At 42.3% G+C, this 17,335-nt stretch overlaps 1 protein-coding gene across 3 annotated transcripts in view; it reads left to right on the top strand.

The window, feature by feature from the left end:
* POLR3A (RNA polymerase III subunit A) overlaps positions 1 to 3,644 on the top strand; it is a 109,553-nt gene extending 105,909 nt beyond the window's left edge. For all 3 annotated transcript variants that reach the window (XM_068255438.1, XM_068255437.1, XM_068255436.1), the window contains one exon: positions 699 to 3,644. In XM_068255438.1, the coding sequence (XP_068111539.1) occupies positions 699 to 850 (152 nt within the window). In that variant the 3' untranslated portion in view covers positions 851 to 3,644. The remainder of the gene's footprint in view (positions 1 to 698) is intronic.
* The last annotated feature ends 13,691 nt before the right edge of the window (positions 3,645 to 17,335 follow it).

The raw sequence follows: 17,335 nt of genomic DNA, 5'->3' as shown, positions 1-17,335 counted from the left end.
GTTCCAATCTCCCACCTTTGGGAGTCATTGGCGGCCTTCCTAAGCTGTTGTGTCCCCCAAATGCTTCTGAAGACGGGCAGCTCCAAACTGCTTTGTCTTAGGCAAAGGTGGTGTTCTTGAAAAAAGAATCAAATGTGCTCCAACCACCCTTCATATGCTCAGCATCAATCATCTGTAAAACCTGTCCCCACTCCTTTTCTGATATTCCCACCGGGTGCCCCTCATCATCCTGCTTAGTTGTGTTGACCACTACTATTGCCTTTCTCCCACCTCATCTCTACCCCACCCTCACGCCCGGAACCCACTAAAAAGTGCAAAGAGCTATCGCAATCACTAGCGATTTGTGATAGTGTTTTGCAAGCAATTTAGGAATCTATTTACCTGCTCCTATACAATTCATTAGAATGGAAATGCTCCCAAAATGTTGCATGTCCTGAGATTGCGATTTCCCCGCCCCCACGCTTTTCCCCTACTGTGTCACCCTAATCCCATCAGCCCTCTTATTAAGCAGTGTCACTTCATGTCCACCAATTATTTCCCCCCCTGCGCATATGATCCTTCCTGAAGCACAATCCGCATCAAACACATGCTTTTCCAAACCTGCTAATCTTTAACCACCTGCATTATATGCTAGCCAATCAACAAGTATATACTGTATGTATAAATTGGTATTAACGCTGTCTCTTCCTTTTTAAAAGGTGTCTCCGAGTGCATTATTATGGGCATCCCTATGAACATTGGAACTGGACTTTTCAAACTCCTGCACAAAGCTGACAAAGATCCCAATCCGCCTAAGCGTCCGCTGATTTTTGACAATAGTGAATTTCACCTCCCTATCATAAGCACATAGCAGGCATGTGAAGATAGAAATAATAATCCATCAACACAGAACTTTTTACACTGCATTTGTTCCATTTCACCGGCAGACCGCTCTGAAGAATTGGGAGTCCCATTAAAACTTGTGCTTTAATATGTTAGTTTTGTAAATTATGCTAGTTGTATATAAAAAGACTTATATATGTGAATAAGATGTACTGAAGAGCAAACTGCTAACAGTTGTAGCAATTACCTAAGAAATGGTCGATTAGGTAATGGAAATACACACATGAAGCTGTCTGCATATATTAAATACAGGTTGTTAAACAACCTCTACTTGAATTAACACTGTGTTGTAAATATGCAATGTAAGAATTTGTACATTTTAGTTTTCCAGCAACTCTGCTTGTTGACTTTGCTGGAATATTTATTTAGGTTATTTAATGTTTTCACTGACTTTTCTTTTGTAAAGAGATCCATAATTGTGGAATATAGGCTGCAATGGACATCTTCCTGGACTGGGACTTCAAAATATGCAATTTAACCTGAAATAAAATTCATGCTTTGTAATTAGATGGTTGAGTGTAGTTACTGCCCATGTTTGTACTCTTGTGGCAACTTATTCTATTGCTCTGGTCACGCCTAACCTACAAACTGCGGGTCCAGAAGGAAGTGGATCACAGGAGCCAACACATATGTTTCCTTTCTCCTGCTTTCATGTTAATGCACTTATAATTGGTATGCTTAAAATGGAGCCATGATCATATTTGCTTTGCAGATTATAGCTTGGGCACCCCCTGTGTGTAGAGTAAAATCTGTTGATCTGTGCTTATACTGACTTTTAAACAACTCAAAAGGTAGTCAACCTCTAGGTCCGTACACACGCCGGACTGGTGGCAACGACGGGTCCGTCATCACCTCCCGCTGGGTGGGCGTTCCAGCGACAGTCCGGCGTGTGTACAGTCTGTCTGCAGACTGATACGGCTGTTTCTGAGCGATCTGCCCGGCGGATTAAGGACAGCCTCACTGTCCTTAATCTGCTGCCAGATAGCCCTCTCATACTAGTACGTCACACACAGTTACACAAACGCTTAGAAGCTACAGCATTTGTATTACTACAAGGTTTTATTAGTACATAAATTGAAATTGGGGAAAATGCAACCAGTTAAAACCACGCATGAGAGGAATGCTCCTGCTATCCACCACTCTTGTAGCATCACCCAAACTGCCACATTAACACCATTTCCGGCTTCTCTAACTGAGGGCTGGTTCACACTGAGAGCATTTCTGAGCACTAGCATTTCGCAAAGCGCTTGGCTAATGTGTTTCTATGGGCTAGAAGAATATGCAGGCTGCTGTATTTATTTCCTTTTAAACAATAGCAGTTGCCTGGCAGCCCTGCATGTCTATTTGGCTGCCGCAGTGTCTGAATAACACCAGAAACAAGCATGGAGCTAATCTTGTCAGATCTGATAACAGAAACAGCTGATCTGCTGCATGCTTGTTCAGAGTAGCAGGATTGCCAGGCAACTAGTATTACTAATGCTAGGTACACACCATACAATTTTCTGGAAGATTTACCTGTCAAATCTATTATTTCCAACATGTACAATCTAAATTTCGATTGATTTTTGCAATTTTCCAATTTTTTTAATCAATTAACATAGAAGTGAGCGGAAATCAATAGGAAAATCAGTTGAAAAATGATCAGAAAACCATATAGTGTGTACCTAGTAGCATTAGAAGAAAATAAATATGGCAGCCTGCATATCTCTCTTGCTTCAGTTGTCCTTTAAGGCTGGTTTCACAGTGGGACGTTAAAGTCCCACGTTACAGCAGCCAGTAACGCATCCTAACTCACAGCACTGTAAAATCAATTGTGCTGTTCACAGTGCCCACGTTGCGTTAGATTGTAACGCAGCACGTTTAAACAAAGTGCTGCATGCTGTACGTTATACTGGGCTAAGCAGCGTTAGACTGCTTGCACATGCTCAGTAATGTTGGAGGAGGAGGTCTCCCCTCCTCCTCCGCGGCCAGCCACATAGCTAGTTAATATTCTCTGCACTGCAGAGACTCTTGGTAGGACTGTAGTGTTGTCCGGATTCATTTGATCTGGATCTTTTTTGTGAGTCGAATCATCCGGATCATCACAATGAAAGATTCGGTTCACAGTGGATGTCTGTCTGGAAGAAACAGGAACATACAGAATGTACAGTGCAGGGAAAGTCCTGTCCTGCTAATCATTTCACCCAGTCTGCTTCCCTAGAAAAATGATTCAAATGATTTGGTTCAAAGATCCGGATCTTTTCAATGATCCGATTCAAATGATCCGAATCCTTAAAAAGATCCGGACTTCCTATCACTAGCCTGGAGCGGCTGCTTTGAGAGCTACATAACGCAGCTTAATCTGACGTCCAACTTCAACACCACCATACGTTGCGTTAGGGGCACATTATGCTACCATAACGTCCCCTAAAACGCAACGTCTTGGTGTGTAAGTAGCCTAAAGGTTGAGTCATGGACTTTCATTTGCTTTTCCTTGTTCATAATATACATACTGTCTTTCAGTTCAGGCAGCATTCTGTGAACACTAGAGTGATCATTGTAGAATCATTTATGTCACCTAATGCCACAGATTCTATGTCCTACCCTAGATCCTATTTATTTAGCTTTAAAAGTCATTGCATTCAACAGTTACCTGCAGTGCATGGTTTGTTTTTTGTTATATTGTGTACCTCTCTTCCTCAAGAATCTCTTTTGTTTGCGCTTGAATGTATTTTGTGGAATGGATAAAGTGGTGCTGTAATTAAATACTATTGAGTACATAATATATTGTGCATTTGCTTTTATTTTCGGTTACTGGATTTTAGCATCTCAAAAGCCTGCTTGAGACTTATTTACGGTAAAGCAGTTTATCACAAGCACTTCACTGGGGATATGAATCTTTAAACTGCTTGTTTTTTGCAAACATAAACAGCTGAGATTTGTAGGTGGAATAAAATGTTAACTTAAAGGACCACTATTGCGGAAAAAAGTATACAATTTAAAATACATATTAACACATACAAATAAGAAGTATGTTTCTTCCAGAGTAAAATGAGATATAAATTACTTTTCTATGTTGCTGTCACTTACAGTAGGTGGTAGAAATCTGACAGGACCGACAGGTTTTGGGCTAGTCCATCTCCTCATAGGGGATTCTCAGCATTTCCTTTATTCTTTTAAATACACTACCTGAAAAGGATTTATACAATGATGCTAGCCAGCCTCCCTGCTGGCTACACATTTTTGGGAAGTTGGACTAAGCAACTGCCATTCACAAAGTGCTTTTGAAAATAACGGAAACCCTGAGAATCCCCCATGAGGAAATGGACTAATCTAAAACCTGCCGGTTCTGTCAGATTTCTATTGCATACTGTAAGTGATAGCAACTTAGGAGAAAAGTAATTTCTGTCTCCTTTTACTCTGGAAGAAATGTACGTCATATTTGTATGGGTGTACATATATTTAAAATTTTGATTTACGCGATAGTGGTCCTTTAAGCTATGTACAGACACTGCATGAAACTCTGCTGAGGCAGCTGTTAAGGAACCTACCATGAGCCCCCAGACATCGCCCAAGTGCATTGTCGTCCTTCTCACCTCTCCTGCCGGGAAGATGTTTTGATGTGCGCTGCTTCTTCTCTTTCCTCTATGGTCTGTAGCAACAGATGGCTTGCCTCAAGACTAGCGACACATTTGTACAGCACTTGGCCCTGAACTGTCATCTGAAAGATCAAGTCCCGATCTTAGTAGCCAACAATACACCGATGTGTGTACAAAGCTTTAGTTTGCCTGCATTCTTCACGTCAAATGAATGTGCCATTGTTGAGATATGGGGGCATGCTAAAAAACTGGGCCTGTGAAGGACTAAAAGATCACATTACATTGTCAGTTTAATCATCTATTTTTTGTCTGCTTTTTGTCATTACATTGAACATTTAAAAATTAACCAGTAGTGCTACTAAATCTAACTCATGTGTATTTACAAGTCCCTTTATCTCAGAAAGGGGACTGTGCTTTGACATAAAAAGGTACAGGTAAACTGATGCTTTATTTTTTGCACATTGGCAAAGGTAGAGGACAGCTGGAGCCAAATGCAATAATGATTGATCAAGTGTCCGCTCTCGTACATCTCTCGGTAAAACTTAATTTCATTCACAGAATTGGGGACTGTACAACTCTCTGTTTGGTCAGGATGAAATCCTATACCCTCTTATTAGAAACCATTTTCATTAATTCTTGCAGTTATATGGTCCAGAGCTATATCCCCCTGATGCCTGCATGAATAATTTCTGAATGTAGTAAGCATCCCATCCCGGTCAATGAGATGCAAATAATTCTGAGTTGATGCAGGATAATGTAAATTGTGTGTTAATTTATGAAACTTTAAAATGGACCTTTCCACTTTGGTAGATTTAATAGTGGTCGCATACATTTACATACCAATGTTGCATAATCCTGCAACAATTTGGAATTACTGTATTTGCATCTCATTAACATAGTAGTAAATCAGGAAAATCTGATAAGGATGCCTCCTCTGTTTGTATTTAAGTTTAGGTTGGATATACTGGGTATAAAGATAATAGTGTAATAATAGATAATAGTGTGCAGGTGACAAAGACATTCCAAATCAAGAGGAATGAGATCCCTCCCAGACAAAAGCTTTAGTTATTTTATGCTTTTTCTCATCCATCAAGTAATCCTAATCCTTGTGAGTTTTAGTAAGGTCTTTTGACTGTACTTGTTTCTTAAGGCCCGTACACACGTCCTACGGGAGGCAACGACGGTCCCGTCGTTGCCTCCCACTGGGCGGTGTTTCCGCCAACAGTAGCGCGTGTGTACGCGCTGTCGGCGGACTGATAAGGCTGTTTCTGACAGCCTTATCAGTCCGCCGACAGAAACGCCGCCCAGTGGGAGGCAACGACGCCTCCCGTAGGACGTGTGTACGAGCCTTACTAGATACCAAATTTCAAGTCCAATCTTTATTTCATAAGCTCTTTCACTGCATTTTTTTTCCTTCATCTGCTGGTGTCCTTCATCCCTCTACATTACTATATTGTGCCTTTGCTTGTTGTCCATCCTTGACACACATCCAAGCCATAAGATGGCATCACATTACACTTTTATGGAGGTTTCTTTTATATGAGAATTGTGATTGTTCTTTTTGGTCAAATGAAAGATTTACTCATCGAATTAATGTACCACACATGTGCATTCAATGTTGAAACCTTCACAAGAAAAAGAACATAACAATTGAGTAAAAATCAAGAAGAAAAACATTTCTAAATTCCACAGGAACTTGTCGGATGTATTAAACATTTACACAAAATTATAAGGTACTTCGAAGTATTTGTGTCAAGGGGCACTTGATATAATCTATAATATAATTGATAACAATAGGGGCTATTTGGCCAACACAGCCATGAAAAAAGGGGCAAATGAGAATCATTGCTCTAGTAGACAATGGGATAGACTTCTCCAACAGGGAGGAGGATCAGAGACAGGCAAAAAAAAACCGCACAGGAAATTTGGGCGCACCAGGCGCTACCATAGGCAATTATGTGAATTACGGCTATAGTGACCTTCAGTCAGTAATTTGGGCACTGTCAAAAGTTGATACCCAAATTACTATAAAAACAATGTAATTCAGCCTGCCAGCAATAGCTGGCAAATTACGTCTTACACCAGAGTCCATGATGGCCTAAAGGGCGAATACTAATGACATCGGGACTTTTGCAGGAGCAGAGTCAACCGTTTTTCGGCTTTTCCCTGCGCCCAAAATTCACTGAGCCTTAAAGGGAACCTAAACTGAGAAGGATATGGATTTTTCCTTTTAAAATAATACCTCTGTGCCTCAGGAGGGGACAGCCGTATCACACGGCTGTCCCCAGTACAGCGCTGCTGTAGATCACAGCGCTGTACCAGCAATTAGACGGCGATTGCCGCTCGGAGACTGAAGGCGGAGCTCCGCCCACCAAGCAGGAGATTCACGCAGCCTGCGCGCGATCTCCTGCAAAACAGCCCCAGGACTTTACGCCAATCGGCGTCAGGCGGTCGTGGGGCTGCTGCTGCGGCCACGCCCGTCGGCGTGACGCGGTTGGCTACTGGTTAATGACATGTACATCAAGGACCTGCTCAGTAACCGCTCTGAATATATTGTTATAACACAAAAGCAGTTTTCTGCACTTTTGGCAACTGCAGGTTGTTCTCTCTTTGCAGCTGTTCCTACCTTCTGTGTCTCATAAAGCACTTGAGATTTCTACAACAATGGCCTCAATTTACTAAGCTTTCTCAAACACTTTATCAAACGTTTGATAATTTACCTCATGGGTAAAATCTAATTTTGAATTCACTAAGGTGTTATATAACATTTTATCGATAAAACATTCAATAAATATAGAACACCGATTTTGCTAATTTTTTTTTTCATACACGCAGCTAGCTAGCTGCGTGTGGGGTCCGATCGCTGCCGCTCCGCTGCGATTCGCCGTAAGGGAGCAAAAAGTGTGAATAATACTGTACATCCTTAGAATTTAAAGTGAGACAAAAGTTGTGTCTTGTGTAGACAAGGATCCGGGCAGTCAATCAAAGTCACCAGTGGATCACCTTTATTGGATCCTCAATCAAACTGACAAACGATAGCACATACACTTAACAGCCGTTTTATGGGCTATATCCACTTCATCCGATTCTGGCTTTGTCTCAGTGCTCATGGACTATCCATTGCATAAGAATGTAAATTGCCCAATCTACTCCTATTCATAAGGTGCCCATACACTTACTCACTGTAATCGAATCTGCTGTGAAATTGATGCACATACGCTGACCAATCGCCTGATTTCCGCCCGAAATTGATCGATCTCGTCGATCTCTGTGCGGAAAATTTCGCTCGATCGCTGGTCGGGAGTGCGTCAATAGTGGCGTTTGAATGTCCGACAAATGACGCTAGCGGCAATACATTACCTGTTCCGCCGGCACGTGTCCCTGCTGTCCCTTCTCCGCGCTGGGCTCCGGCTGGCGTCACTTACTTCCTCTCAGGGGAAGTTTAAACAGTAGAGCGCCCTCTACTGTTTAAACTTCACTTGACAGGAAGTAAAGTGAAGCTGAAGCCCAGAGCAGAGAAGAGACAGTGGAGACCGGGGGACTCACGCCGGCCGGATCAGGTAATGTATGCAGGGGGCAGTAGCAGCTCCGCAGATTGTGAATTGATTTCCTAGTGAAATCGATTCAAAATCTGTTTGAAGTGTAGAAAGCCAATAGATCCCTCTTTGCTCAGATTCGATCACAGAGGGATCTGTCTGCTGGTCGATCTGGTGGCAATCGACCAGTGTATGACTGCCTATAGGGTAGGGGAGGTTGCATTGCTCAAGATTGTCTAGATACACTATGTTGGCCATATAATGTCTAGCTATGCCACTGCCTGTGGCGTTATTTACTGTGTCTTCATTGCTGTGCTCCCATCACTACTTCCCTCCGCGGCCTGGCCAGGATGACATCAGGCCAGGATTATTTAGTATATGGGCTTGTGTGCAGGACTTATCACAGAAATGTGGATGTGATACTTTTTGGGCCAGGTCAGAATCTGCAGAGAATAGGGGGTGGAGTCTTTACCATTTTGTTAAAGAAAAAAAAAGTGCTGGCTTGGAGAAAGGGCAGTGCAATGCATTTGTACTTGTTTTCTTGTCTGTCAAGTACCTGAAAAAATGGATTAACACCAGAAGCATGTTTTATATATTTTACGGCCAGTCAAAACTAGAAGTGGCTGTGCTAGTGTGGCCAATGTCGATAACAACTAGATTCCAGTGCAGTGACTACTGCTCACCAATAACTGTTTATCAAAGTTTCCCCTCCCAACTGCTTCCCCCTCTGCTATATCTCTGTACGACACTCATTCTTCACTCTGCCCTTGTGCGCCTTCTATTCACCTGCAGCTGTCTGTATTGCTCTCGCCATCTTCTCCCTCAGCTCAGCGATCCCCGTGATTGGCAGGAGTGGACTTTGCCTTTTCCGTGAACCCACTGGTGTTAAAGGGCCTCCTCCCAGCCTTCTAGCTTGGTGATTGGTGTGTGCTTGCTTTCTCCTGCTCGCTGAACAGAACTGCCACGGATTGCTGCTAGTGGTGAGAGGAGGGGGCAAGGAGAGGAGTCAGACTCTATTTGAGACATTGGCCGCACTAGCACAGCCATTCATTCATGCTGCCGGGAATCCGGTAATGTCATCCATTTCTGACACTGGCCACAGTGAACACGGCCACTTCTAGTTTTGACTGGCCAGAACCCGAAGAGGCCAGACTTCAGGTTCTGGCCATAACATATCCACAAGAATGTCAGGCCTTAAGCTTAATTTCCATGAAAGTGGACTGAGAGTTTAGTTCTTCAACATATTAATGCTGCTGAAGTGTTTCTGCCTGAAAAAGCTAATTTCTTTGGAGAGTGCAACTTCCTAATCCCCAGGTATTAAAGCTCAAAAAGCTGCACACTATCAATAACCACTCCTGGGGCCATATGCAATTCACTTTTTCTCCTGAGTTTTCTCCTAGGAGATAATTTTACATCTTAAATTCACTTTTTTTTACACTTTGCAATGGAAAAAGTACAAGTTGGTAAAAAAAAAAAAAGTACTGTCAATTATTTTGAGTATTTGTTTGCTTGCTAGTGATGTAAAAGGCATTTTATTTACAAGTTATGAAAAGATCACCTAGGGTGAAAACTCAGGTGCAAATGTGAATTGCATATGGCCCCTTGTATGTTTAAGATTGAGAAACAACATTATTGTTGGTATAAAGGTAATCCCTTCAGCTGAGCTCAGCATTGTAGGGACTAATAACGAAATCATTTTGTGCACGTTTTTGGAGCTCCAACAATTGATGGCACTTTTAAAAACTCTTTGCTAGTGTAAATCAATGCTGTTGAGCTCACTATAGTGCTTGCGATTTTAGAAATCGCAAACGCAGGACATGCAGCGTTTTGTGAGCATTTGGGCTTCAATACATAGTATATGAGTTTTCTGAATTGCCAGAAAACGGAGCACAAATCTCCTCACAGACACGTACGATGCATTTTGTCCGATGGGGATCGGAATCTAATCCCTCGGGGGATATTGCAGGGCCAAGACTGTACAGATGCATTGTTAGCCTGCAGCCTAGCAACCTGTTCTGTTGCTAAACAGAGGGGCCAAGAAAGAACAGAGCATCGTGGGAGTGACGTCACATGGTTTTTGGCATGAGTTGGGAGAACAATGCTCTCGGCTGGCAATCAGCCAAATTAATACGCCAAGCTAATGATTGGCCGAAGCGCGGGGGAGTATCATCGTGCTAGATTCTTGGCAGAAGTAGGCATTATTGGCTTACTTTTATCTAGCGTTTGCGAAGGCTTTAAGATTCCTAGATGGATTTCAGTTGGGGCCGCCTTTGCCAAGAATCTATTGTGTGTGCAGCAGCCTCAAAGATCTGTGTTGTTGGATCATCGTGTCTGAGCACAGACCAAGGCTATTGTTTTCCTCTTTACCACTGCTGCTCAATTGTCCCAGTCGAGTGATGTCCACAGTATGGTAGTTACAATGTGCAGCAGTAAAGGATACCAATAAATCCAAATTTCTGCTTAAATAGATCACAGTAGATGAGAATAAGCTACAACCCATAAAGAGGTGACTTACATGTAATGAGCTACAGGTGATATTCTGCCCCGCAGTTTGCAGTAGCTTACTTGATTCCTACCTTGATTACCTTAGTAAGATGTCTGCCCAAGGACTAAAAACACACACACTGAAACTGATAGAGACAGGAATGCTGAATATGCTTGGGATGTTAACTTTTGGCCCATACTCACAGGCTACTTTTCTGGCCTGTCGCTAGCACACGGGAGCGTGTGCTCGACAGGCCGGCGACAGCTCGTCGCCAGGTCCCTCCGCATACACACGCGGAAGTGGGACTAGGGATGGCGACGGAAGCTGTCGCCGACGTTCCTCCCCCCTGCCGGAAGCTCAATGCTCCGGCTATTGGGTTGCTGTCGCTAGTCCGCATACACACGCGGACTAGCGACACTTGCGGCGAAGTTGCGGCGGCAACTGTCGCCATGCGATTGACTGCCGCCAATTGCCTGGCAACAGCAGCGACGAGCGACAGTTCGGGGTGCGCGCCTCATACTCACGGGCGACCTGTTGCCGCAACACGCGCGCGCCACGTGGTTGCGGCGACAATTGTAGCCTGTGAGTATGGGCCATTATTCTCCAGCTGCATGCCTCTCTTGGGCCCCTATGCAATTCACTTTTTCTCATGAGTTTTCTCCTAGGTGATATTTTTACAACTTGTCAATAAAATAACTTTCAAGCCATCTGCAAGCAAGAAAATATTTAGATTGATATTGGTACCGTAGTACTTTTTCACCTATTTTTAGGTATTTTTACAATTGCAAAGTGCTGAAAATTTATTTTAAAGAGATTAAGAATTATCTCCTAGGAGTTAAGTCAGGGGGAAAAGTGAATTGCATATGGGCCCTGGTGCTGATTTATGTTGTGTGCTTCTCTTTAGCTGAAAACTGGTTCCTTCACCATATTCCAAGGACCATGAAAGTACAGGTAGTCACTGACTTACAAACGCCCCACTTACGAACAACCCATGGATTCTGAGTTTCCATGGGAACAAGTCAGCGCAGCATCGGTGAGTGGTGAAATCTACGCCATGGCAGCCAGATAGACATCAAAACAGGGCGTAGATTTCAACTATGGCAGTCCTTAAGTAGTTAAAGGACAACTGCAGTGAGAAGAATATGGAGGATGCCATATTTCCTTTAAAGCAAAAGTGAACCAAAAATAAACTTATGAGATAATGAATTGTATGCGTAGTACAGCTAACAACTAAAACATTAGCAGCAAAGAAAAATCCCATATTGTTTGTTTTTGTATAAAACTTTTGTTGTTTGTCTCTGGTACACTTTAACCTTTTGGGGACCGACGTAGGTTGAATCTACGTCCAGCAGGTGGTGCTGCCGCCCTGACTGGACGTAGATTCAACGTCCGCGCTAACGAACTGTCCCGACGCGATCGTGCGCACCGGAGAGGGGAGATTAAGCTGTCATATGACAGCTGACATCTCCCCTCAGTGATCAGCAGCCATCGCGTATGGCTCCTGATCACGTGATCACTACGATCGCTGGCGGATCGTAGTGATCACTTTGACAGCGGCATGGGGGGAAAGAAGAGGATCCACTCACCTCCCTGCCGTTCCAGCGATGATCGGCGCCCCTCTCTGCTCTGACCGGCATCTCTGCTCCTAAGGCAGCTCAGTTCTGGGTACCGGCTTGATGATGTCATCAAGCCGCGACCTGGAACTGAGCGGCATTAGGAACAGAGATGACGACCGGAAAAGAGGGGGCTAATGCGGCTCATCACTGGAGCCTGGAAGGTGAGTGATGGCTGCTGGCGAAAGGGGGGGGGCAGGGGGGGACACCTGCCACCATGGAGGGACACTGTCCAGCCAGCCACAGAGGGGATCCGGCCGCCTGACCCTCCCAAATGCGCACACCCCCCCTCCCGCCGCAAAATGCCTGGTCCTTAAGGGGGGTTAGGCGGCCGGTCCCGAAATGGTTAAATGGTCAAGAAACAATAATAGATAGCTTGAGATAAGGTTTTACTGCAGGAAAGTTCAAAGGGTTATTATTACTACTTTGTTTTATAGCCTAAATGGACAGAGTGTGGTTTACAGACGGCAACTGTGACAGTCTGATGCAATGTTATAAAAAAAAAAGCTGTATAACTGAAAAGAAAAATATGAAACTCTTTTCTTTGCTACTAATGTTCTATTCAATAGCCGTACTACACATACAATTCAATATACTTATTTATTTATTTTTTTGCTTCAGGTTTGCTTTACAGGGAACCTTAACTGTCATAAAAAAGTTTCACTTACCTGGGGTTTCCCCAAGCCCCCTGCAGCCGTCTTGGGTTTTTGCCGGACATATACTATCGTAAGGTTCCCGCCGCGGGTTAGTTTTGTTTGCGACCGACTGGGAGTCGTCTCCTGCTGTCCACTCATCTCCTTGTACACATTCCCATCATCAAGCACGTCCTGCGCAGGCGCAGCATGAGGTTTTTCTTACTGTGCCTGCGCAGGACGTGCTTGACAATGGGAATGTGTACAAGGAGATGCGTGGACAGGCTAAAAACGAAACTAACCCATGGTGGGAAACCGGAGGATAGTCGAGGACCGGGGAGGGCACAGGACGGCTGCAGGGAGCTTGGGAAAGCCCCAGGTAAGTGAAACTTTTTTGATGACAGTTATAAACAATACCAGTTGCCTGGCAGCCCCACTGATCTATTCGGCTGTAACAGTGCCAAACAAAACAAGCATGTAGCTAATCTTATCAGATCACCTTCAGCTCATGGTGTAGAAGATATTTATCAGCAGCACTAGTTATTTAATATATTCAATTATTATCTTCTAGAACAGAATCTAGTTAAGGCTGCCTTTCTTTGTTTGGATATAACTTAAGATGGATAAAATGAAATACATAACTTAGTTTTTTAAGCAATTTTTACTTTTGAATGCTACAAGCCACCTTGTTCGTTTGTTACGACATGTTACAGTTGTGACATTAGATGGCAGCAGAGTACACAAAGAGAGGTATTATAATGTACCTGGCTTTGTAAACAAGGATGTTAAAGTGGACCAAAATTCCAAGATTTTGTTTGATGCAGCTGCTTGAGGGAAAATTTGTTAAAACAAAAGTCTCACCCGTGTAGAGACCATAACATTTTAAATTAAATGTTGCCTAAGGCTGTCTTGCACATTATTAGATGAGGTTTGCCAATCACATTTTCCAATTTTTCCTGGCCTCAGTCAGTCAGATCTAGCATCCGGGCACTGTCAGGTGCTAGCACCTACACACATAATTGATAAACTTAATAAAGAGAATTTGAGGATAAAAATGATAGGATTTAAGTGTGCTTTTTGGCACAAAGTACTGCACTTTTCACTGCCAAGAATTATACTTTCCAATATGCAACAAACTAGATCAACAGCTGATAGGAACTTTATACAGATGAGCAATTTGCAGCTGACATAATCTTATGGTGGAGGGACTACTGCTCTAATAATAAAGAATCAAAGAACACAGTGTGGGATATCAACCTTACTTTTAAATATAGAGTCTCTCCCAAATATAAATCATAAAGAAAAAAGGGGAGTATAGGGAGCCTCAAATTATCAAGTATATCAAAAGACACTTTATTACATTTAAATTACATGCAGAATAATTCCAAAATTCCCACCCTTTAAAAACTAAAACAGCTGTTGCTGAAATGGGGGATTGGAGCCTAAAAAAGGAGTGCACTCCTAATTTGTCCGTTTTACCGGTATTTTATCTTCAGGGCCCTGTACATCTTTAGAACACTCAAATTCACATCCCCCTTGTTTGGGGCAGAAACTCAAACCTCGTCTAGTCGGGTATGAGGATGGCTGGATGCCACGCATGTAATGAGGAGCGCACATAACTGTATGAGGCGGATCATTTGATCAAAAGAGAAATACACAGGAGAATCTGAACCGAATTTTAATGTCACCTGACTTATGCTTGATATGGGAAAGATCAATTACTGAGGGCCCTGAAGATAAGATACCAGTAAAACAGACAAATTAGGAGTGCACTCCTTTTTTATGCTCCAATCCCCCATTTCAGCAACAGCTGTTTTAGTTTTTAAAGGGTGGGAATTTTGGAATTATTCTGCGTGTATTTTAAATGTAATAAAGTGTCTTTTGATATATTTGATAACTTGAGGCTCCCAATACTCCCCTTTTTCTGTTTTTCTTTATGCTCTAATAATAATAATAATAATAAGCAACACTGGAAACAGCCCACTTTATTTTGGGAAGCAGCAAAGGCAGTGCTCAGGGGACAAATCATGTCATTTGCTAGTTCGCATAGAAAAAAAAGACTTTAGAAAATGATAGCAAAGTTTGTGATGAGGCTAGACAAGCTTATATATCTTATCTAGACAACCCTAGTCCTTCTAGACAAGATAAATAGATAACAATTAAAAAGGAAGCGCATATTTGCTTAGAAAAGTATGACAAAACATTTAGGTCTTTCAGAGCAGCACGCTTTTTCAAATTGGGGAACAAATCGGGAAGAATGTTGGCTAACTTAACTAAACCAAAACGGACAAGATCAATGATATCTCAAGTAAAAAATCACAATGGGAAAATTCGTAAGGACCAGCAAGAGATATTAGAAGTGTTTCACTCTTATTACCAAAATGTATATAAATCTAAAATGCCTGAAGAGGCTGATCAGAGTCAATATAAACAATCAATATCTTTTCCTAAATTGACGGAGCAGGACTTGCCTCTTTTAACCACTTAAGCCCGAAGGGTTGTTTATTTTTTTGCATCTGAGCAACTTTCACCTCCCATTCATTTGCCAATAACTTTATCACTACTCATCACAATTAATTGATCTATATCTTGTTTTTTCTGCCACCAATTAGGCTTTCTTTGAGTGATACATTTTGCTAAGAATTAATTTATTCTAAATCCATTTTAACAGGAATATTAAGAAAGAAATGGAAAAAAATAATTATTTCTCAGTTTTTGGCCATTATAGTTTGAAATTAACACATGCTACTGTAATTAAAACCCATGTATTTTATTTGCCCATTTGTCCCGCTTATTACACCGTTTAAATTATGTCCCTATCACAATGTATGGCGCTGATATTTTATTTGGAAATAAAGGTGCATTTTTTCAATTTGCGTCCATCACTATTTACAAGCCCATAATTGAAAACATTATATTAACATACTCCTTTGACATGCATATTTAAAAAGTCAAGACCCTTAGGTAACTATTTATGTTGTTTGTTCGTTTTTAATTGTAATTTTTTACATTTGTTTTATTAAAACAATTATTTGGGTAATTTTTGGTGTGGCAGGTAAACAGCTAATTTTAAATGTAAAATGATGTATTTGTTTAATTAAAAAAATAGATGTGGGTGTAGTTTTAGGGCCTGTTCAGACTATGCGTGTTCCTAGACGTTTTCAGGGAACTTGTCTGGGCACCAAAAACGCATAGAAACGGCTCCTAATGCTTTTGAATGGGCTAGTTCACATGTATGCGTATGAGACGCATACGTTTCTCATCCGCATTGCTGCATGCAGTTCTGTGCGTCACGCATAGAAACGGACGCAATGAAAGTCTATGGACACGTATCAAAAACGCGTACTATTGCGTTTTTAGCGTCCGTTTTCCTCTGCGGTTCCCATAATTCTTTTTTTCCCCCTGGGTCACGTGTGTGTGCAAAACGCAATAGAATACGCATTCGAACGCAAGAAAAACGCATGCATTTTTCAACTTGCGTTTCTTTGATTTTAAACGCATTCTTCATACGCAGATAGTCTGAACAGGCCCTTACTATTTGGCCACAGGATGGCCACAGTCAAAAAATCCTGCAAGCGTGATCGTATGCTTCCAGGAAGTGTTAGGAGGACGGAAAACTTTTTGTAACACAGAAAAAACGCAGCCTCTGATTGAGGCTGTCGGCTTTCCTGCGGGGGGCTTCGATCAATGAATGGGATCTATAATCCCATTCATTGATCACTGGGCTAACGGCCGCCGGCGGGAGTGCGCACAGCCCAACTGGATGAGAATGTTCGTCCAGTTGGGCTTAAGTGGTTAAACTCCCCTATCACACCATAAGAAGTCTCTCTGGTGATTCAAAATTCATCATTAGGAAAGGTACCAGGACGTGATGGTCTTTCTATTGAATTCTATTTCTTCCTACAGCAAATGATGCTAGAATTAAGTTAATTGCCAAGCCTGGGAAAGATCCCCTAGAACCCCCTTCTTATAGACCTATTTCCTTGTTAAATATAGACTTTAAAATATTGTCAAATTATGGCAGATAGGTTGGCGGAGATTCTTCCTGATCTTGTATTAAACAATCAAGTGGGTTTTGTTAGGGGAAGAAGTGCGGTCATTAATATTTGAAAGACCTTGGCGATTTTGGAATATGGTAGGACACACGGTGGGTGGGGAGGCTCGGAGGCCTTCTTGGCTTTTGATGCCGAGAAGGCCTTTGACAGCATCGAATGGTCATGGTTATTCACTGTACTACATTCATTTAGTTTTGAAGGGAATTTTCTTACATATGTGGGTCTAATGTATGCCAACCCTGTTGCTAGAGTATCTATCCCAGGGCCCTGGGTCCCACCTTTTCCCTGAGGAGGGGCACGAGACAGGGCAGTATCTACATTACTCCTTACGTTAGCTTTGAAGCCTCTGTCTAGTGCCCTTGCTCTATCAAAGATTTTCGAGGGACTTCGGGTGGGTCCTTGGGTCCTCTATACATCTCTATTTGCGGACGATATTATGCTATATATGGCGAACATAGCAAAGAAATCAACAGCGCTACTTAAAAACAGATGAATGCTTACCTGCAAAAAAGAGCAGACCCCACTCATGGGATACAAATACACAATGAGCACAC

The sequence above is a fragment of the Hyperolius riggenbachi genome, chromosome 10, assembly GCF_040937935.1.
Source record: "Hyperolius riggenbachi isolate aHypRig1 chromosome 10, aHypRig1.pri, whole genome shotgun sequence".
Classification (NCBI taxonomy): Eukaryota; Metazoa; Chordata; class Amphibia; order Anura; family Hyperoliidae; genus Hyperolius; species Hyperolius riggenbachi.
This window is presented reverse-complemented; position numbering and strand designations above follow the sequence as displayed.